Source organism: Littorina saxatilis, linkage group LG17, assembly GCF_037325665.1.
Source record: "Littorina saxatilis isolate snail1 linkage group LG17, US_GU_Lsax_2.0, whole genome shotgun sequence".
NCBI lineage: Eukaryota > Metazoa > Mollusca > Gastropoda > Littorinimorpha > Littorinidae > Littorina > Littorina saxatilis.
In genome coordinates this window covers 46396058-46419720 of record NC_090261.1, presented here as the reverse complement: position 1 = coordinate 46419720, position 23663 = coordinate 46396058, and the positions used below count along the sequence as shown (strand labels likewise).

The 23663-nt window shown below is 43.2% G+C and overlaps 1 protein-coding gene across 2 annotated transcripts in view; it reads right to left on the bottom strand.

Moving 5' to 3' along the window:
• LOC138953448 (echinoderm microtubule-associated protein-like 2) overlaps nt 1-23273 on the bottom strand; it is a 116472-nt gene extending 93199 nt beyond the window's left edge. The window contains exon 1 of one of the 2 annotated variants that reach the window (XM_070325264.1): nt 23205-23273. In XM_070325264.1, coding sequence (XP_070181365.1) covers nt 23205-23244 — 40 coding nt within the window. In that variant the 5' untranslated portion in view covers nt 23245-23273. Of the gene's footprint in view, nt 1-8904; nt 9693-23204 lie in introns of those variants that run through there. The other variant, XM_070325263.1, reaches the window with a different exon arrangement.
• Nucleotides 23274-23663: the final 390 nt, after the last annotated feature.

The following is a 23663-nucleotide window of genomic DNA, read 5'->3' as shown; positions in this document are numbered from 1 at the left end:
TTTATTTAAACTATATTTTAAAGCGTCCCCACAGGTAACATCTTAGACTGCCTTTTCTGTTTCGGGATCTTCTACAGTAGCGATGCCTCAAAGACTTTCACTGCCTCAGTCAGGGCCTGGCTATTTGTCGAACTGCTCATCCTGCGTCCAATATCACGCGTGGCTGCGTCCCATCACAGATTTGCTGCCAGGGTTATTACTCTGCTGTCATCCCTTATTGCCCCCACCAAACTCATGACACTCAGTGTCTGCGATCGGGGGGATCAGTGACAATGTCGTGCTTGGGGGGGGGGGGGGGGGGGGGGAGGAGGGGGGCGGACAGAGGAAATCGTCGGTGTATTAGGGGGGGAAGTTGGGGAGGCGGGTGGTGGTAGTGCTTGTGTGGTAGTGCTTGTAGGGTATGTGTGTGTGTGTGTGTGTGTGTGTGTGTGTGTGTGTGTGTGTGTATGTGTGTGTGTGTGTGAGAGAGAGAGAGAGAGAGAGAGAGAGAGAGAGAGAGAGAGAGAGAGAGAGAGAGAGAGAGAGAGAGAGAGAGAGAGAGGGACAGAAAGATAATCTGTCTGTTTGCGTAACTATCTGTACTAAAGGTGTATCTTTCTATCCATCCGTCTGACAGAGCGCAGCCACCGGTCATATGCGCCATCACAAGGTATCTCCAGCAATCAAGGCGATTGCACATCATTAGAAGAGGCAGCGTGCATTTTCGTGGACACGTGCATGCACACGCACTGTCTTCACGTGTGTACCTCACGGGCTCATTAGGTGTGTAGTCCTGGCTGTAAATAATTGAAGCAATCTTGAGATGGGTAGGTATAGGTACCAACATCTCACGTGCCTGCCTGCCTGCACCCCTCTTGAAGTGTCTGCATCTTTCACATCACCTGTTCAGGTAATTTCAGACGAGAACATCCTGTAACACTCCTGCTAGACCTTGAGTAGGTGGCAAATGCCTGCAGGTAACTTTTGACGATGCTCAGGTGCAAAAAATGCGTTCTTTGCATGAACAGGAAGTTTAACTTACCGCCTACTTAAATGCATGCGCACATTCACAGAAAGAATTTGCAAACAGGCACGTGACTTCGATAATTTTAACAGTAATGCACGTGGCATTTCCTTTTTACAGACAGACATGTTTTATCACACGTACCTGCACGACATACACCTGTATCCGGAACACACACACACACACACACACACACACACACACACACACACACACACACACACACACACACACACACACACACACACACACACACACTGCCACCAAACAAACAATATCTCAACAAAACAAAAGCAACCTTTGCATAAAAAATTTAAAAAATCGAAAATGAAAACTGACAAACCAGAGTCAAACTGCTGACACCTACTCGTTGCAGGAAAACCAACCAAGCTCAACCTTACCTTATTACCTCCTGCCTCAACCACAAACGAGGAGGGCTGTAAGGATGTAAGGGAGAGGGAGATTCCAGAAAACAGGTCAAGCCAAGGAATATATTTCTAGTGCCAGAAAAGATAAGAGATACGGTCCAGATGTAGATGCAGCGACCATGCGTCTCATCAGCAGAAAAACAGCACGCGCCTGACTACTCCGCTGTTGGATGTCTCTGGCTACCTGTTACAGCAGCTGCAGCTTAAAGGGGGGATACGCTTAATAATAACAACACTACTCATTTCGTGTAACCATTATCCGGGAGTTTTGTTCATTTCCTGACATATTTACAACTCATCTTTTCTGAACAAAAACAACAATCATTGTTATCACTGTGCTGGGTAGACAAAATCAGCACGCATAAAAGCGTCAAATTATTGAGGCGCAGGCAGTCCCCATTTTCATTATTACCTCGGATGCAAGTTTTACGCACGCACGTTCGCACAAACAACACCCCCCCCCCCACACACACACACAGTGTGCGTATTGTGTTACAGTGAGCTAAACAAGTTAAGGACTCATTGATGTAAAGGAGAGGACAGCACGTTTCGCCCTGCAGTCCGGACTGACGATCTCACAGCGAACGACAAGAAGAAGATTGATGAAAAGAATGTGAATTATCGTTAAGTTGTATTTTTCATTACTTTAATACTTTTCGGGCGGTTCAGAGTGAAGCATAACTTTCCAAAAACGCCATTTCGAGGGTGAGGGTGGCCAAGGACCTGTGACGTCATTCCCAAATACTGTTCAAATCAAATAAACCCATATTTGAGCAGAAGAGAAGCAAATCTTTAACTACACATATGTTTCTCACCCAAACACTGATGTTTAACATCTGGGCCATAACGCCGGAAAAATAACACTTTTTTTTCGTGCTCAGTGTATAAACTGAGTCATATTTACGCTCTAATACACTACTTGAAAAATGCTTCTAATAAATCATACTCGTACGTACCTTCAAGAATCATTCTCAATCAGACACCAACACTGAACAGGTAAACAAACACCGTTACTACAAACAGCGTGTTACAGACACGCAAACCCTTAATCCGCCGCTTTAAACTTTATCTCTAAAACGATAATGATGAGTCATAAACCCTTAAAAAGAGGTTACAAGGTTAAATTCCCCATAAATCATGATAAGTGCCATAACAGTATAAACACTTGACAGTGTATGACACTCTCCGGCTTTAATATCGTCTGTTTTAATATCAGTTGTGTTACTTGATTGTGACATGTATGCTGTGTTCTATTTGCGCGCGCGCGCGTGTGTGTGTGTGTGTGTGTGCGTGTGTGTGCGTGCGTGCGTGCGTGTGTGTGTGTGTTTCATAATATAAAACTGGAAGTATTAGTGGTTCAAAATCGGCACTACCATTGGAAAAGAAAAATCGCAGACCAAAGGGATTTTTTTTCAGAGGAAAGTACTGCACTTCTTATCATAGTGTGTTGTTATCTGTGACTAAATTTGATTAAAGAGATATGACCATCAGTGACAGAAAGGCTTAAAAGGCCGGGGTTTGGTATTGCACTTCAGCTTGGTGGCTTAAAAACTAATGAGTGAGTTTGGTCACTAAAAACCGGAAACTTGTAATTAAAATTATTTTTTTATTAAACGATCCAAAAACAATTTCATCTTATTCTTCGTCATTTTCTGATTCCAAAAACATATAAATATGTTATATTTGGATTAAAAACAAGCTCTGAAAATTAAAAATATAAACATTATGATCAAAATTAAATTTCCGAAATCGATTTAAAAACAATTTCATCTTATTCCTTGTCGGTTCCTGATTCCAAAAACATATAGATATGATATGTTTGGATTAAAAACACGCTCACAAAGTTAAAACGAAGAGAGGTACAGAAAAGCGTGCTATGCAACACAGCGAAACCACTACCCCGCTGAACAGGCTCGTTAGTTCCACAGCTTGACTAAATGTAGTAATTTCGCCTTACGCGACTTGTTAAAACATGCGCGACCTCAAACTAAAGCATTTACATGTCATATTTTTGTTGATCTGGTATTTGTCCTTGAGACACACATGAGTTTCTGGCTTGTAACTTGTGTGTTTTACATGTTCTGTTTGGATAAAATGTTCTTGTTTCCATTCATGATTGAATCACTGTGCTCAATGAATGAATGTTGTTAAAACACACTTGTCTTGTTCCTTTACTATCAAGTGGTGTTTTTGTGCATTCTGATACAAAATTGGTGAGGGGTGTAAATCACTAAATGTGTGTCTTGTTGGAAGTGTACTGTCTTTGTACAATTTAGGTGATTCTCGGTACAATAAATTTACATTTAAACATGCTTTGCATTTCAAAATTACATAAAACAGTGCAGTTCAGTGTTGAGAAAAGTGTGTTTTTCTTATGTGTGAAATAAGGCTGATTTCTTGTTTTTGTATGTGTGTGTGTGCATGTATTTAGTTCTTGTGGTGATTAATTAAACGACTTCTGCAAATTTGCACGTTGTCTTATGCTTTTTGGTGCAAACTTATGGTTTTGTTAGCAAAATCTTATGGTGAGAGTCCACAAGAGCTTGACAGGTATGCATTCATTTCCTCGTACACGTCAGAGTGGCCGCAAAACAAACGGTCTCATCTCGAGCCTTGTGTAAACAAAAACCATGTCTTTCAACGGGCGCTCATCCTAACGATAAACAAAGTTAAGTCATTCTGTGACATAAACATGACCTCACAATGTGAACTGCCCTTTACTTTAGTCGCTGAACAATCGCAGTGTCGCTTCTCTTTGTTACGTAACGAAAGACGACAGCAAATGAAAGTCGCAACAAATAATCTTATGTCACGTTCGGCGCTCCCGAGCAAACATTTACTCTGAACCCGATCACCTTAAAATCCTATCTACGACATGAAGGTGTGCACATTTTGTGCAGACGAAGCCGCCCCCTTCCCCCCCACACACTTGAGCGTATGGGTGTGTGTGAGTAGGCCACTGTCAGTCTCACATTTCAAGACGTTTTTGTTTGATGGTTGTCATACGATAGTTTGAAGGCACGCGTCAAACAAGAGGACTTGAAACGATGATGTGTTCGTAGAACTTGCGCTATGAGACAGGAAAAGGGTCAGCGGATGAAAATGAGTGGGTGCGGGAGGGGGGGTGGGGTGGGGTATATTTCTTCGACAAGTACACTGGCTATATATAAAATCCATCGAGAAAACATACACACACAGTCATACCTAGATCTCAACCCTTTCACATCCAGCCATCCTCCGTCCGTATTTCTCTGTGTCCCTTTCTACACCGCCCCCCCCCCCCTCCTCCCCCAACCTACACCTCTCTCTATTTCTCCCTCTCTTTGTGCAACAGAGAGAGAGAAGGGGGAGGAAGAGAGAGAGAGGGGAGAGAGAGAGGGGAGAGAGAGAGAGAGAGAGAGAGAGAGGGGGGGGAGGGAAGAGAGAGAGAAAAAAAAGAGAGAGAAATCACTCACGGGGCAGAAAAACAGTCATCTCTTTATGTATCTCCTTTCTAAAAAGATCAGGCAGCCCCTTTTCCCTTTTTATATAAATCAATTATATTCACAGCTCCCTGCAAACATGACAATTGTGTGTTTTTGCCCTTTCTTGTTGAATGCAATCACAAAGAAATTGCACCGGGCAAAACCTGCAAACATTCAAACTGCAAATCCTGTTGGAATTTTAACAAATGTCATTAAAATGTGGCCATTTCAAATAGGAAAACCTGGAATACAATCTGACCTCTTTTTTCTTCAAAACAAACAGGGAAAACATTCAGGCTTTGAACTCGGCTCAATTTATCCCAAGTTGTGTTTATCAAGATATTTTCAAACGTGTCGTCTTTTCGGGCACACGAGAGAGGCATTATACTCAACGTACGCATTTCATTTTCAGACAGCAAAACTTCCTTTGCAATAAATGTGACCATTTACAAGCAGCAAAACCTGCATTTGAATGTGAGGATTTTGAACTCATTGTGTCCCGAGCTGTGTTGAAAAGATAATTCAAACGTGTGTCGCCTTATCGGGCATAATAGAGTCCTTAACACAGGGGTCAAAACGCCTTACCCCTAACAATACCTGCGCTTAGCTGTCGTGCATAATGTGACACGGCCATGTGACAGTTTTGACTCGATTTACGACACAATTTCAATTTTTAGGTACGATTTTTTCCCGAGCGTAATACTGCAGTGTAAGTGAGCAGTGTCCAGGGGCGGATCAGTTCATTTTATGGGGGGGGTTTCCAAAAGTATATTGTGAAGATATGGGTGTGAAGGCGCGAAGCGCCGAGCCGACGGCGCAAAGCGCCTAGCTTGCTAGGGGGGTCCGGGGGCATGCCCCCCCCGGAAAATTTTGTAAAAAAGGATGCAAAATGGTGCAATCTGGTGCATTTTGAGGATGATCATTACCAGTTTCAGGCAGCAGATTTTGTCACTGATTAATACCCCAAAAAAACACCATTTAAAAAAAAAATTTTTGGCTGGGGGGGGGTTTCCGGAAACCCCTGAAACCCCCCCCTCGTCCGCCCCTGGTGTCACACCGTATACCGTGGTTGCACTAGGCAAATCTGTCCGAAGCGGTTGCACCCTTATTTTTCTGTCCGAATGGAGACACGCGACGTAAGTTTCTGCACAAAATCACCTGTAATTCCTGACAAATAACATATCACAAAACTTCCGTTTGTATTGGCCTAAGGTGTCATAGCATCATATCATCGATGTGTGCAACCGATTGCTTCGGGGATGTGCAACCAGAAAAACAGAGAGACTTCGGAGATGGGCAACCGACAAATCTTTGAATGTCTTCACAGATTCATGAAATATGACGCTCCTGCACCACTTTAAATCATATCATCTGACCCAGATGTCAAGAAATGACCATAGATCACATTACAATCGCGTGTAGCCTTTCTCATGTGCTTGAATTTCCCTAGTAACTGCGGAAAGTCAAAATTTGCACATAATGCGCTTGAAATGTGTAAATACTTGAAGGCCAACGTTCACAAACACATTGAAGCAATGAAACAAATCGATGATATGATGCTATGACACCTTAGGCCAAAGTACAAACGGTAGTTTTGTGATGATATGTCATTTGTGAGGAATTACAGGTGATTTTGTGCAGAAACTCACGTCGCGTGTCTCCCTTCGGACAGAAAAATAAGGGTGCAACCGCTTCCGACAGATTTGCCCAGTGCAACCACGGTATACGGTGTGAGTGTTGGTAAGAGATGTTCGAAAGCCGAAATGTTCATCTATTCTGACATGTACAGCTGTATTCAAGTCGGTATGTGCACATGGTGCGCGTGCCCTCACACACACACACACACACACACACACACACACACACACACACACACACACAAACACAAACATAAACACACACATACACTCGCAAACACACACATCACATATCTAACGGATGGCATCATTTCCGAAATCATAGCTTCCCCGGAGATAACTGTTTAGGTCACACAGATCGTGGGGGTAATCTTTATTTTCTTCAAAGTCATAACACGCAAATAGGTTATTAAAAAAAATTACAAAATTACAAAAAGAATGAAGAAGGGCGAAGCGCTAATGGGACTCAACGGCAATTCTACAGGATTGAGAGCAAAACACAAAAAAACTAAAGGGCGGGAGAAAAAAAAAGTGTACAATAGGCACTTGCACGGCAACCTTGTTTTGTCCGTACCAAAGATTGCATCATGACTATCCTGTGGAATAACTGCGCATGGAGAACAAACCGTTGCTGGCACAAACTAAGCTTCTGTGTTCTCCAAGGTCGAAGTTGTTTATGTGCGTCTCTCTCTTTTTCTCTCTCTCACACACGGACAGACAGAAACACACATAGAAAACACTTATCCTCAACTATCCTAAAGCCAATATCCCTCTGTGTGTGTGTGTGTGTGTGTGTGTGTGTGTGTGTGTGTGTGTGTGTGTGTGTGTGTGTGTGAGAGAGAGAGAGAGAGAGAGGGGGGGTGTGTACACAGAGAGAGAGAGAGAGAGAGAGAGAGAGAGAGAGAGAGAGAGAGAGAGAGAGAGAGAGAGAGAGAGAGAGAGAGAGAGAGAGAGAGAGAGAGAGAGAGAGAGAGAGACAAAAAAAGCGTGCAAGAAATATGTAAACAAGTCATCAAACTGCCAAGCACGTGTTATTCCAAATACAATGCAAAGGCCTACCAACACACATATATGCGCATTTAACGATCAGGGTGTTGATGCAACCTGCTGCCATAAAATATTTCACTGTACCCCCCCAGCAACTGGTTCACAATTCGTGTGCGCTCGCACAGCAGAATAAAATACACCACTGGAAGTGAGAATAACAATCAATAGTACGAACACAACAGCCACAGAATTATTCAAAGCTCCAGCAAAAACAATTTCCACTCGTTCAGTCATAATCTGTAACGTTGAGGAAAGGGGAGCGAATCAAAGGGTGATGGGAGGGGGGGGGGGGGGTGGTGATGCATGCATGAATGTTAGTTTCAATACGTCTGACAATGAAATGACATCCTGTGCCTGTTTCACTCAAGGACGACTGACTTTTTGACTTCAGAAACCAATTTCATGCGCCTGTGCTAATTATTGTTACGAGGTTAGCACACGGCACGTCCCGTCATTCAGGAACAAACTCATCAGCTACACACGTGCGTACCCCTGTTTACACTTGGAAGCAAGAAGAAAAGGGAACGGGGTGGCACAATGAATAGGCAGCACGACTGCGACTTTGAGTGCGACTTTGCTAATTATTGACAAGCATACTGGTGCTATGAACTGACTGGCAGAAACGTAATTTTGAAAAAATGAGAGTAGGTTACTTGTGTGAACTGCAATGCTACCAAAATCACGACACCCTTCTTATTTTCCCTGGTCGAACTTTATTCTGGTACCATTACATTTTCTATCTAAAATTCTGAACGACCGGCAGGGCCGGACTAGGCTAAGAGGAGGGGTGGTGGTGTGTTTGCCAGTGGTGGTCCAGGGGGATGTTCCCCCTGGCGGGGTCAAGGGGCAGAGCCCCTTGTGGGGGTCAGGGGGCGAAGCCCCCTGAAGCTGATGGGTAGGTCATAATTATTCTGAGATAGGAAAATGGTCGCTCCTTGCATGAAACGGCATAAAATAAACAATAATAAAAAATGTTTTAAATAAGTGAGGTACATGTTTAGGCTAGGGGGGGGGGGGGGTTGCGCAACCCCCGTAACCCCCCCGGTAGTCCGGCCCTGACCGGTAAGTATCGACTGAGGGAGAAACCGAAAGTAGCATCTCCCAAACGATTAAGACCTGACACTGACATGACCTATGATGTCGCATGTTCTGGGAAAAAACTCAAACGTGCCTTGAATCGTCCACTTTGAGAAGGATGAATGGACGTCTGAACCTACTGAATGAAAAGGGGAAAGTATAAGACTATCGATGACAAGTTTTCAGTCAAACACAGCATGAATTCCCTGTGCATTTTGTACACAGTAAAAATCTATAATGATACTGACCCAGAATATCCATGCTGTGCTCCAGTTTTTCATCGCAGCGTCCGAGGAATGAATTCATGTCGGCTGGCAGTATGAGACTTTGGTCTAGCAACGCTGGACGAAGGTCTATGACAGTGGTCTACTCCTACGTAACGGGTGCTGGTACTCAACCGTGCCATAAGTTTCACAACCATCATCACAACATTAACATCATCCGGACCGTACAGACCACAACACAGTGCACTGATTCACAGATGGTTCACATGTTTACACTTGCAAGCACACCATCGAAGTACTCAGATAAGTGGGAGAGATAGAAATCACAAATTTCACGAGCAACAAGAAACAGCAACAACTGTTACGGGCTTCAACCAACACCAACACCACAAGATCGTCTCCGTCAGTCTCTCAACAACTCAAGTGGAAGTGAGATCGTTAGGGCGATGTGGTGTCAGCACGCTAGCAGTAGCACATGGCCTGTGGGTTTCGCAGTTTAATCCGGCTGTACACCAATGACAGATCGATACACGCAAGATGTCTGGGGCTTTAGTATTACACGGTGAAACACGATCACTGACTTGACACACCGCAACACACCGAAGCTTTGAGGAGAGAGGAGAGTACCACTTGTAGAAACGACACAAATAACATCCACGATCATGGAATATTCCGCGGGTGGGCAACTGGCTCGAACCCACACCGAGTTGTCGCCCGGGTCTATAATCAATATCGGACGTGCTCTCTCTCCGTCTCGTCTCTCTCTCTTCTTCTACCACCGCTACTGCTGGCAAAATGAAACTCGCGCACACACCATACACACTCTCGCACTACTGTGCCTGTGGATGAATTTGGCTAACGCTAGCAGACGGCCCGTCATAGCTCGCAAGGGAGGGCACTTTGATTGGACCAGCTCAAAGTATGCTAACAATGTTTGCTTCCCTTGTTCAACTTTTTTTTTCGCGAGGGCTTGTTTAGGAGGCGAAAGCTTCTGTTACATTCCTAAAAAAAATTGTCGTCTTATAAATTCTTCATTCCGCAAATCAAGGAAACTGCCACAAACACAGACTCCATAACAACTGAAGGGCTACACCAAGGCACTACTTAGAAAATGCCCATTTGTTGCATTATCAGTCTTTGAGAATGTTCTACATGTATCAAATAAGCTCCCCCGCCTCCCACCCCCTGGTATCACTAGCCAACTACAAACTCAGAACATACATCCATGCACGACAAAAATACATTTCTTCTTATTCCTTTTTTCACATTTGTTTGGCACTGAACAGAAAGACAGATGCCAAAGATGCCCCAGACAAATATTCCTCGAGTGGAAACTGTCACCAAGTCCTGTACACCTCAAACACGACACTAAGTGCAGACACAAACGACCTCAGTCTGTAAGCTCTGGGCACATTTTTCAAGGAAAGAACGGAAAAGAAAAACAAACACTTTTCTCTCGACTCCTTGCCCTCCAACCGAGGACTGTCTATTTTTTCAGGGAAAGAAGGAAAAAGACCACTTTTCTCTCGACTCCCAGGGCACATGTGTGGAACTGGAATAATGAAAGAAACGAAAAAAAGAAAGAGAACGAACAAACAATGTTTCTGTTGAATTCTTAGATATGTTCCCTCTTACTTTGAACAGTCCATTTTTGAAGGAATAGAAGGAAACAGAAAACCAAACAGCTTTCTCTTGACTTCTGACAGACCTAGAACTGTTTATTTACAAAGAGAAAACGAAAATGAAATTTAAAAACGAAAAAAACCCATCTTTTCCTCGCTTTCTTACGGACTTGCCTTCCAACCTGGAGGTATCCATTTTCAAGATTAGAGTCACACAAAAAAAGAATTAGAACAAAACAAAACTTCTTGCTCAATATTTTACATACGTCCCCTCCAGCCCAGAACTGTTAATTTTAAAAGTCATACTTTCCCTCTAGCCTAGAACTGTCAATTTTTCAAGGAAAGAAGAAAAAAGAAAAGCAAAGCACTTTTCTCTCTCGACTTCTTACGGATTTCCCCTCCAACCTAGAAGTGTCCACAAAGAGACGCCCCTGTTGTGGCGAAGACAACTCGCTGGGATAGTTCAATTGAGCAAACACACAGCAGCGATGCTTTTCTTTGCATGCAAACTTTGACAGGTCGCAGGGACAGAGAAAGGACCCCATTATTGGGGAGCTCGTGGAGGTGTTTTTAATGGCAACAGGTGCCTCCTGTTTGATCCGCGGCTGGGTCTCCTTGTGTGTATCTTTCCCGCCCTCGCTTGCTGCAATGTTGCAACGCATCTCCTCGTATCACATCATTAAAGGGGCTGTTCGCTGCAACCGTCTCATAACATTATGCAAGCGTATTATTGCATTTCTACAAACAAATTTGTAAAAAGCTGTTCTCTTCGCTTAATGCTTGTTCAAGTTGTTACCAGCACCTACCGCCGTCAGCGTATAAATAATAATCCTACAGCTCAGAACACGTACTACCCCTGATTTTGTAAAAGGACCACTCTATACGAAGACATTGAAGTTGAACGGCTCACCTATGTCAATCTGTAAGACTTATTCAGTAAGAAATTCACGCTCTGCACAGGAACTCACCAGGGTGTTGAATTTTGGTATGTGTCTGAGTGGACGAATGCTCTAATTTCAGCCCATACACAAGCCTGGACAGACTTGTCAGGTGGTGACTTCATCACAATATGATCGTCTAGAAAGGAAGGAAAGTATCTCCAAAGCATGCATAGTCTAATGATGTAAACCTGGACATAATTATGAATGGACTATGGTGTTGAGGTTTGACTGTAGGCTATGTGTCAGTAAATGCTTACTGATGCAACAATCATTCTATGAAGGAACAAGTGAGTTAACTCATAACTCCTTTGTTGCTGGTCACAAGTGCAAAAGACGTACCACCCCTGATTTTGTAAAAGGACCACTCTATACGGATTTCTCTTCTTCTCTGAAAGCATTCATTATGCAATCTGACAAACGGCAGAACAGATTGTGAAATCAGATTCCTAGCCATTAATGTTCTACATATATATATGAAAACTGCCGTAGCATCGAAAAGAAGAAGGCAGAATTTGCTGCTGTCGTGAACTACACTAAGCCGGACGTTATCTGTGGAACGGAATCATGGTTGAAGTCAGACGTGCAGCAGAGTGAAGTCTTCCCTGAGGGATACGTCAGCTACAGGAAAGATCGCAGTACACTAGCTGGTGGTGTTTTTATATTAGTGCACAAGAGCCTGGTATCGTCACTCCAACCTGAACTTGATGCAGACTGTGAACTGATCTGGACCCGTATCCACCTACAACGAAACAAAGACCTATCAGTAGGGTGTTTTTACATGCCTCACCGCAACCAACGCGACCTCGATGAACTGGATGTATCCTTGTGCAAGATCACAGCTGACAACCGCCAAGAACACGTACTACTTGTGGGCGATTTCAATTGTCCCAACGTGAACTGGAGCAGTGGCGCTGTAGAGGCAGGAGCTCCAGAGAGGTCAGTGCAGCAATTCCTGGTTGACACCACCACAACCAACTTTCTCTCTCAGATTCATGACCAACCAACGCGTGAAGACAACATCCTCGACCTGGTCTTCACCTCAAACCCATCACTCTGCAAAAGTTCCAGGTCAATACCAGGCATATCAGACCATAGCATCGTCATCACCGATGTGGATATCCACCCCCATCGCATCAAGGAAAAACCAAGGAAACAACTCATCTACTCAAAAGCCAGATGGAGTAACATCACGACTGAACTAGACCACCTAGCAGAAGAGATCAACACCATGAAAGAACAGGGTGAATCTGTAGAGGTCATGTGGACCCGCTTCAAATCGTCACTCATGGCTGCCGTCGAGCGTTTCATACCATCCACACTCCGGCGAAGTAACTACAGCCTACCGTGGATCAACCGCAAGATGAAGAAAATCCTGCAACGCAAGAAGAGGCTCTACAACCAAGCTAAGAAAACTGGCAACTGGACGAACTACAGATTCGCCCAGAAAGAATGTCGACGCCAGATGCGGCAGGCGGAGTGGAACCACATCAACTCCACCATCGAGGAGAGCCTGAAGACAAACGACACCAAACCCTTCTGGCGATACGTCAAGTCACGCAGACAGGACAACGCTGGAGTCTCGCCACTCTACAAAGAAGGCTCCTTACACAGCGACAGCACCTCCAAAGCCAAGATACTGCTACAACAGTTCCAGTCCGTCTTCACGAAGCGTGATGACTCTCCTCCACCAGAGTTGAAAGGCACCCCAGTCCCCCCACTTGAGAAGATTACCATCACTACCGAAGGTGTTGCAAAACTCCTGAGGAACCTCAAGCTCAACAAAGCATCGGGACCAGACGGCATACCAAACCGCATCTTGAAGACGTGCGCTGACTCCATTGCCCCATCCCTGACGGCGATATTCACCACCTCCATCGAGTCAGGCGAGCTCCCGAAAGACTGGCTATCAGCGAACATATCCTCTGTCTACAAGAAGGGCGATAGGAACAAAGCTGAGAACTACCGCCCAGTATCCCTGACCTCGGTCGCCTGTAAGCTCCTTGAGCACATCATCTGCCACCATCTTCACAAGCACTTCGAACAACATGGAGTGCTATCCAGCCGCAACCATGGGTTCAGGACCGGCCACTCATGTGAAACCCAGCTGCTCACCACCATGCAGGACATTCTGTCATCCCATGATGCTGGCCACCAAACTGACGTCGCCATCCTTGATTTCAGCAAGGCTTTCGACACTGTCCCGCACAAGAAACTACTCCACAAGCTGGCCCACTACGGTGTGCGGGGAAGTGTCCACAACTGGCTGACCAGTTTCCTGACCAAGCGGAAGATGAGGGTTGTACTGGAGGGCGAGGCATCTGAAGAGGTAGAGGTCGAGTCCGGCGTCCCGCAAGGCACAGTGCTGGGTCCGTTGTTGTTCCTGTGCCATATCAACGACCTCCCAGACTCAGTCCAGTCGTCTGTCAGACTTTTTGCGGATGACTGTCTCCTCTACCGCCAGATCCGCACCTTTCAGGACCACCTTACGCTACAGGCAGACCTAAAGAGCTTGGAAGAGTGGGCCAACCAGTGGGGGATGAGGTTCAACGCTAAGAAGTGCTACGTCCTCTCCACCAGATCCACATCCCACTACTTCTACAGCCTCGGAGACACCATCCTCCAACAGGTCGAACAGAACCCGTACCTCGGCATACAGATCTCAGCCGACCTGAAGTGGGGCCCCCATATCACCAGTCTCTGCAAGAGGGCAGGATCTACCCTAGGCTTCTTACGCCGGAACCTCCGGAACTGCCCACGTGAGTGCCGTCGCCTTGCCTACATCACTCTTGTCAGGTCCACCCTTGAGTACGGGGCGGTGGTCTGGGACCCCTACTACAAACAAGACGTTGAGAGACTCGAACGCATCCAACGCCTAGCCGCTAGGTTCATCATGAAAGACTACGTGTCCAAGGACCCAGGCTGCGTCACCAAGATGCTAGAGTACCTCCAACTTCCTACACTCCAGGAACGCCGTCAGCAATTTCGCCTGACGATGCTGTTCAAAATCATCAATGGACTTGTACCTGCCCTACCCCCTGACTCATTCCTCACCCGGGTGAGCGTATCTCGGCGCCGAGTCAAGCCTAAAGCCTACGAGGGGTATGAGAGCCAAAACATCCTCCAGAGACAGGCAACCAACAACAGCCGCTGTTTCAAAGCTCCTACCTCAAAGACTGATCAATACAGGAACTCGTTCTTTATAAAGACAGTGATCGAGTGGAACAATTTGAGCGAAGCCACCGTCACCTTGACCACGCCCAGCGCCTTTTCATCGGCGTTGGGGGGGCAGAAACCAGTGTGAGAGCCTCAGTAGTTTTTATCCAGTTTTTAACATTGTAACATAGCATTTTTTAACTGTGCTTGAAAAGCCTACATTCTAGGGCAAACGGACTAAAACCGCAAGTACAGCAGCAAGAAGACCAGCTGGAGTTGTACACTATATCCACCTTGTGTACAGTGAACTTTTAAGACTCTTTTAGATGCGCACCCCCCCCCCCCCCAAAAAAAAAAAAAAAAACCGTCACGTTGATAGTCGTCGTCGGCTTCTGTGGCGCACCCGCCAACCACCAACCCAGGCGGGTTATCCAGATCCCAGAAACTGGCATATACCCACACACCTACCAAACAACCCAGCCAACACTCCCCCCCCCCACACACACACAAACAAACAGGGGCACATGTGTGTCTCTTGTCGTTTCTTCACTGGTAAATGGCAAGGCAAGTATAGCTTTATTTTTCCTGAGCTAACAGCATCTGCAATGTCAGACAATTGTTCCTAAGAAACCTGATTCCCTTAAACAGGTGACAAAGAAGGGGTGATTTAATTAATTCTACATGTATGTTGAGAACAGAGTAAAAGGATGGGGGAGGGGTGTCCACCCCTAGTTGTCGAAGTATGTCATGCATGTTTTGAATGTCAGTGAATGTGATTTTCATCAATGATCTTAGGTCTACACAGATGAATTATACAAGGACCATTACTCGAGCAATGAAGCATTCTGCACACTGTGTATTGCAATGCAGTTGTCTCCCTTGCATGGGTCAGAGAGAGAGAGAGAGAGAGAGAGAGAGAGAGAGAGAGAGAGAGAATGTGTGTGTTTGTGTGTGTGGAGAAAAAGACAGACAAAAGGACAAAGATATACAGAGACTGAGAAAGATATGATCAACGAGTGTCCTCGCCAGTATACCCTGCAAACACATCAACCAAACAAGGAAACCCTGGCTGTCTCTTTTTCATGTAAGGATGCTGGTTGTCTTGGCTGGGTGAAATTTTCTGCTGCATAAATCACATCTCTTTGTGTGTGTGTGTGTGTGTGTGTGCGTGTGTGTGTGTGTGTGCATGTCTGTGGGTGTGGTCGTATGTTTAAGCATGCATACACACACAGTGAGTGTTCAAGACTGAAAGAGAATGGAAGAGAGTGTTAAAACAACGAGAGAGAAATGAGGGACAGAGACAAAAACAGACATTATCACAAAGTGTCTGTGTGTCAGTTAGCCATGCAAACACATCAACCTAACATGGAAACACTGAATGTCTCTTTTCCATGTAATGATGCTGGTTGTCTTTAAGTTTAAATAAATGAGACTGTGTGCTGCATGTATTGCAATGAATGTGTGTGTGTGTGTGTGTGTGTGTGTGTGTGTGTGTGTGTGTGTGTGTGTGTGTGTGTGTGTGTGTGTGTGTGTGTGTGTGTGTGTGCACGCGCGTGTGTGTGCTTTCTGTGATCTGGGTATTAGTTTTAAATGAGAACCAGTGTAGTACTGTACACAGTAGTATTAGTATTCTGATTATTTATGATATTATAGTCAGTGTATGTATGCATACATGTATGTGTACCTGCCACACCTCCTCTCCTGTAGCTATGTATAGTATGATTTGTGTTAAAGTTTCTTTCTCTTAATCTTTTTGTCACAGTTTGCAAACACGGCCATGCATGTCCATACCCATATAATATATCTGTTTTTTGTTGGTACGAGTAACAGTGAGCTCCGTGTTTTGGACGATTAGTACATGTATACGAGTTGTTCTTTGCTACTGGTCACAAGTGGGGGTCAGCTCACACGGACGCATTTTTCAATACAGTCTAGGGGAGAAACTGGTCACAAAGCACCCAGTACATGCCAGAGAGATAGGAGAATCGGCACAATCAAAGAAAATACCAAAATCATTCAATAGATATGGAAATATTAAGATTTACTGTGAAAATGCCAGCAAAAATGGCGTCCAAAAACGGGAACGCACACTTGGTGCGTCTTTGAAGACTTACCTCCCGTTCTGTGTTGTTGATAATAGTCGTGTTTGTGCTGTTGTTGTTGAAATAGTATCTAATAAAACTGATGCAGTTCTTGAAATGTTGCAAATTATTGTTGTCTTTGTGAAATGCGAGAGTGTTCTGAGGCGTAATCTGCATACGGCTGATGTCCCACATAGGGTACCCCACTTCGATCAGCGTATCACTCCAAATGAGCTTCATAGCAGAAAAGCAGATACACTACCAACACACTGCATAACAGATCTACAAGTCTGAGCCAGAATCATTGAAATTTACTTTCTGTATAAAATATTGCAATCAAATTTGTTCACGATGTCCCACAAATAACGCAGGTTACCCTCGCCTTCGATTCAAAGTAACTCCAATCTGACTTAATTACAATCGAAACGCAGATGACGAACTGATTCACCACAAATTTGTGGTATTTTACACACAAATTTCAACTGTGTTGTTTCGCGATAAACAAACAAATGTGGCGCCGTCACGTCGCCTTGGAAGGAATAACGCAGGTGACCAAGGCTTGTTTCCGATACCTGTCTGATTAAAATCATCGTTTTTTCACGAATGACGGCTCTTTGGCAGATCTGGTGAGTTGGAAACTGTCTATGAATGTTTCATTTAATGTCAAATGCGTACATTCTTGTCGATATTGTTACCTTTGGGCTCATAAATTAAGTCAATCGTCGTGTTGTCCGAAAGTGACTTTTGTCAGCATAGAACTTACTGTGCTTTGATCATTGTCATCATTGACTGAGAAGAATCTTCCGATGACAACTAGTTCATTTCACTACGCGACTGCAGATCTGCAAGGAAACTTATGGCAGGGGAAATAAGCTTAACTGAAGACGAATAAGCGGAGTAACTGTTCTTCAACGGATTGCTCTTACACTGATCTAAATATTTAGATCTTGTCGTCTGCTAGTAAGTAGTCTTCGGTCGTGTGAAAGTCACATCTATTTCGACTGTGTGCATCGATCCGTGTAGTGAAATGTTGATCTTTGATGATTTGGCAACATAACTTCGCTAAATGTGCTTCGAGTGTATCTCCCCGTTAACCGCATTTGAAAACGTCTTTTAACAAGACCATGTTTCGACAGCCCAGACGGGGAGGATCCTCGATAGCTCACAGGGTATATAATGTTTTCCGCCGTTTTTTGAAGAATCCTTTCAAATTTGCTATTCCAAAAGTACCTTATGACACGACTCGAGTGGCAAAGAACATTCTCTGCAATTCCTGTCTCAGTCCGTGCAGCCGTTTCGGGTCCTATCGTCATCATACAAACATACACACAGACACACAAGAACCAGCTTTAAAAGTTAGATTATGTAGGAACCATGTGAACCAGTGATTTTTTCTTATGTACAACAGATACTACAGTATTTCTGCTTTATGAAAAGCAATATTTCAAAAACAAAACTAGAGATTTGAATTTTGACCACTTTTCCCCCTTTCTGTCACCAACACTGAAGAACAACTCATACATGTTCATTATTAACATGAGTATTAGATAGATAAACAGACAGATGAATAGATAGATACACAAACAGACAGGAAGATAGATACACTTGTAGAAAGATCTGTGGAGGTAAACCAAACAGAATAAAATAACGTGTGAAGAATGCTAGTAATTTAAGTAAATTTTGATAACCAGATCTCATGCTAACGTGGGTCTGAGCAGTGAATGCTTTGAATTAACTGAAAATGTCAATGCATGTACTTACAGTGTACAAAGAATGAGAAGTATAGATGTTTTGGTGTTATATAACTTATAATCATACTCTGCGTGTAATGTTTTACTATTAGTCTTTACATATTTACTGTATATCAGTAACAGTGGTCTGAATTGTATAAGAACAGCAAATACTTTAAACTGACATGCAATGGTTTAAATGGTATCCTATAGATCTGATAATAAGTAAAATAATGTTATGGGCCCTGTTGCAAGCAAAGCCAAAACCAATTGCAGCATATGTAAATAAGATAGAATTTTCCCAAACAACCCATAGAACATGTTCACCCCAGAAGCAAGTTATTCAATTAGGAAGCAAATAATCTGCAGAAAGAAAAACAATATCACAAAAAATCATGTGGCTACATCAACAATCCTTTGACCTAGCACTAACATTATATGTTTTACATCCAACTCCAAGCCTTTTTGGTTTAATCTTCTACATCTCTCCAAAACTGACTCAATGCCATGAAAACCACTTGATAAGAGCAGCTATGAAACTATAGGTTAATCAATGATTAATCATGTGAGAAACAAATTGTATTTGTAAAGACTCTTTACAACTACAAGTCAAAAGATTTTGACACGCTGTCTGTCTGTACTAGAATGTTCGTTTTGAGCTCATCATCCTTTCCTCCATTCAAAACTAAAAAAAATATGTAAACTCAGCTTCTTTGTAACGTGTTAACATGATGTCAAACATCCTTGTGGTAAGTCAATACACTCATTTGACAGAAATAAAAATCTCAAAAGAAAAAGGGCATGAGACAGACAGAAACATAGCAAGAAACTGGCAAAAATATAAGGCCATACACATAGTTGGGTGTATGTCTTTTGAAAGGTTTGTTTCTGGTACACTAATAAATGACCTACATGAAAAGTGTAAAGCATTGCATGTTTAAATACATTTTAAACCAGAACCTTAAAGTATACCACAAATGTATCGATCATTCTGTTCCAACACCCAGGTCTACAATACTTGCACAAATTGTATGCATTGTGTATATATATATGTTACAGGCATTAAGTGAAACCAGGCATTACGCGTAATGCTTGAAATGTTCAGGCATTACGCGTAATGCCTGTGACCACTAGGCATTACACGTAATGCCTAAAAATACCAGGCATTACACGTATTGCCTGAAATTTGTCTCTCAAAATTACGCTTATTGCCTGAAGCAATTCAGGCAATACACACAGCATAAAAGTCTATTGCACTGAACAGTTATCCATTACATCTTGGATGACGGTGAGAACATTTTTTAAGGACAAAGTGTTGACAAAATTTCATGGTGTGAATATAGTAACTTGACATTCGATCAAGTGAGCTTTGAAATGATTGCACATTTTATTTTGCGATTATGAGTGATGGTTCGCAATGCAAAATAATGTATTTCTGACATAGTGTTCACCACAGTTTGAATTTCACGTAAGTGTGAGTGCATGTCACAATGGAAAGCCGAGGTCCAATATTTCCAGTCGAGTTTTCACCAGTTGCTTATTCGTCACCATGGAGGATAATGAAAAAGAATTGTTTACTCGACGTTTGTTTGAACATGGTGTTTGTCAAAAACAGAGTTGAGTGTTGGTATTCAGCTCAACGTCTATCGTGAAACCGGGTTATCTCCGATGCTGTCTCGGATAGAGTAATTGACACATATAATTATAATGTCAACGGGAGGATATGCTGGTAGCATGGATGAGCGAGAACAAGACTACGAACTGGACTGCTGGCATCAAATTTGTCCAGTTTAGAAAGAACACGAGTCACCACGCCGGTATAGGCAGATCGCCATTTAAAGCAATGTTTGGCACGGAAGCCAAGATCGGTCTGAGATCAACAACGTTGCCCGATGGGATCATAGACTTGATCGAAACGGAGGAAGAATTACAAAAGGCATTATTGTAACCAAATGAAGACATCGACATGCCCCAAGCTGAAAGTCAGACGCCTGGGCCGTCTTTTGGTGCAATACCCCAAGCTGAAAGCCTGGGCCGTCTTTTGGTGCAATGCCCCAAGTTGAAAGTCGGACGCCTGGACCGTCTTTTGGTGCAATGCCCCAAGCTGAAAGTAGGACGCCTGGACCGTCTTTTGATTCAATGCAACAACAACAACAAATCAACAACCAACAACAAACCACCACCCACCAACCAACCACGACCCACCACCAACCACGACCAACCACCAACAAACCACCCACAAACCACCAACAAACATCAACAGAAACCTCACCAACGACAATTGCAGAGAGGTTTCAGGCATTATATACGTTTAGGCATTACGTGTAGTGCCTGGTCACAGGCCTGAACATTTCAGGCATTACACGTAATGCCTGGTTTCACTTAATGCCTGTAACAGGTTTCAGGCATTACGTGTAATGCCTGACAATGATTTTCAGGCATTACACGTAATGCCTGGTATTTTTAGGCATTACGTGTAATGCCTAGTGGTCACAGGCATTACGCGTAATGCCTGAACATTTTAGGCATTACGCGTAATGCCTGGTTTCACTTAATGCCTGTAACATATATATGTCATCAAGACAATTCAGTAGTCGATCCAAGCTGTCTTAAAAGCAGGTGCATTTCTATGATCGAAAAATGAACATATTAACATTGTAATTACCCATAACCATGTAAAATGGAACCTCATGCATAGGACTTGGAGCTGGTCTCTTAGTCTTAATAAAGTTAATATTCTTGTCAAATTAGTTTCAAATTCAATGTGCACAGGGCTAGCATATATTCTCCATACTTATCTAAAAACAATAATGAAACTAAATACAAGAGCTGCCATCAACCCTGTCTAAAATGGGTACAATTACCTAACAATAATCTGAAATTTCTGTTTCATATGAATCAGTCATTCATTCACCCATGAGAAGAAAAGTGATATATATATAAATATATAGCTATTCTGATGGACACGTGGGGGAATTCGGGGGCTGTGATTGGATGGTCTCACACATCCCTTTTCCGATCATCAAAGCATAACGCTACGGAAGTTGGCCATTTTTGCCGATATCCAAACGATATCGGCAATAAGTTGAATAACAAAGACGCATGGTTCCGGTTTCTTCCACGTGTATAAAGTACACGCATACCTCGCCAGGTTTGTTTCTCGCCAGGTTTGTTTCTGTGGCTAGTCGACAGACAGTGCCATTTGCTTTGTGTGTGTTTTTGTTGTTGCTTACTGTACATTACGTGTAAAATCCAGTTCTTTAACAGGCAACAAACCTTGCAAATTTCCAGAAGCTGCAATCTGAAGCGCCAATCACATCAGTAACGTGTCGTCTGCTATGCTACAGACCTATCTCTGATTCTAGCAGACGATCTCTCCAATGTTTAACACAAAATCAGCAAACTCTCCTGTCACACAGAACGTCCATTGTATAGTGCAATGTTGAAATGAAGTTACCGGTCTGAAACATTTCGTCGTTTCTTCTGAGACAATCTTTGTTCTCTTATCATCTACAGATTTACCGCAGTCTTCACCAGGCGAATTCCAAACAGAAGTCAGATTTTTGAACAGTATACAATCTACGTAGGCAAGCATGATACGTCATGACGTCATATGATTCCTAACATATTGACGTAATGCTAAGCATCCAGTTATCTCAAATTTTCTCCGTAATACATGTCCGTGGGTTTTTCAATGTTCGGTTATTTCCGTGGCTTCATGCGGATAGGGAACCGTCGTCTGCAATCAACGACATGGACCATTCTGGTACTTGTTGCTGACAAAAACATGATTTTAACACAGAATTTAATGTCAGAATAGCTATATAAACGCTATTGTGTTTTCATCGTAGCAATTAGGGTCCGATATTTAGACTCGAACAAGTATAATGCGACTCGTCTTCGACTCGTCGGCATTATACTTGTCTCGTCTAAATATCGGGCCCTATTGCTACGCTGAAAACACAATAGCTGTTAATATAGCACATTTCGATGCATGTACTGAAATACTGTATGCATTACACTAGATGTTGCATAGCAGGTACACTTTACAGTTAAACTTTCATTTTCAAATCACTCATTTTAAAAACAATATCAATATAATGTATACGTAGTCTGTCTGTCTGTAAAAAATTCCATTTCAAACGGCAGAAATTAATATGTAAGCGCCTAGGGCTATATCTAGATTAGGCGCATAAAAATGATCACAATAATAATAATAATAATGTAAAACTAAAACTGGTAAGAACTAAGATCTATGACTGTACGAATTAATTATCATTCAATCATTGTCTATAGATCGAGTCCATCACAACGAGCCATGCAGTGACCGTGTGATAATATTTGCATCTGGGACCACATAACAGTGACAACATGGTATTGGTAATGTTCAAGAACAGTGTCCCAAATTAAAGGAACCTGTTGAAAGGTATCACCAGCTGAGGTGAATGAAAAGCAACAATTTATTTTGACTTCATAACTTGTTTAAACTTTATTCTGACGTTGATGGGACAAAACATAATGGCATACTATTTAAGGAGAGTTCATTCCGGCCACTATCCTTGAATTTTACCAGCAAATTCCTCATCATGCCTTGAAAAGGTAAACAATTTTTAATATTCTCATCACTGACGAAAACAAATGAACTGAGGCAGAACAGAAACGAAGAATGGAGAGGCAGGACTGGAAAAGAGCGTCGGAGGAGAATGCGATAAACAATACACAGGTCCCGTAAACTGAATATGTTCATGCACTATCAGACATGCAAAATAAGGACATAGGCCAAGCAAGGCTACATACCAACACCATTAGAAAGCACAGATCCCCCTTCCCCATCCATTTTGCAATCGCGAATGCGCACTTCGTCACAAAACATGTGCACACAAACCCAAGAACGACAACTCGTACTTTCACTTTCGAACAGCCTCATCTCTGTCGTATCGAGTACCGTCACTCAACACGAGGTGGGCAGGGCTTATGTCTTGGATGTCACTTGGTTACAGGGTGATGGACGGTGTTCTCTACAAGAGTTTCTTGAGATTTTACTATTATTTGTTGTTTGCAGTAAAAACTCGGGGTCAACACTGCTAACATGTAGCAATACAGTCCTAATATCAGCGGTATAGCCGAAATTGAGGGCCCCAAAGGGTTTAAAATCGTGATCGTGATTGGCGTTTTTGACCTTTCTGTGACCGTGATTGCCGAAATTTCCATTTCTGTGATCGTGATGGGACTTTTCCTGTGATCCGTGATGACAAA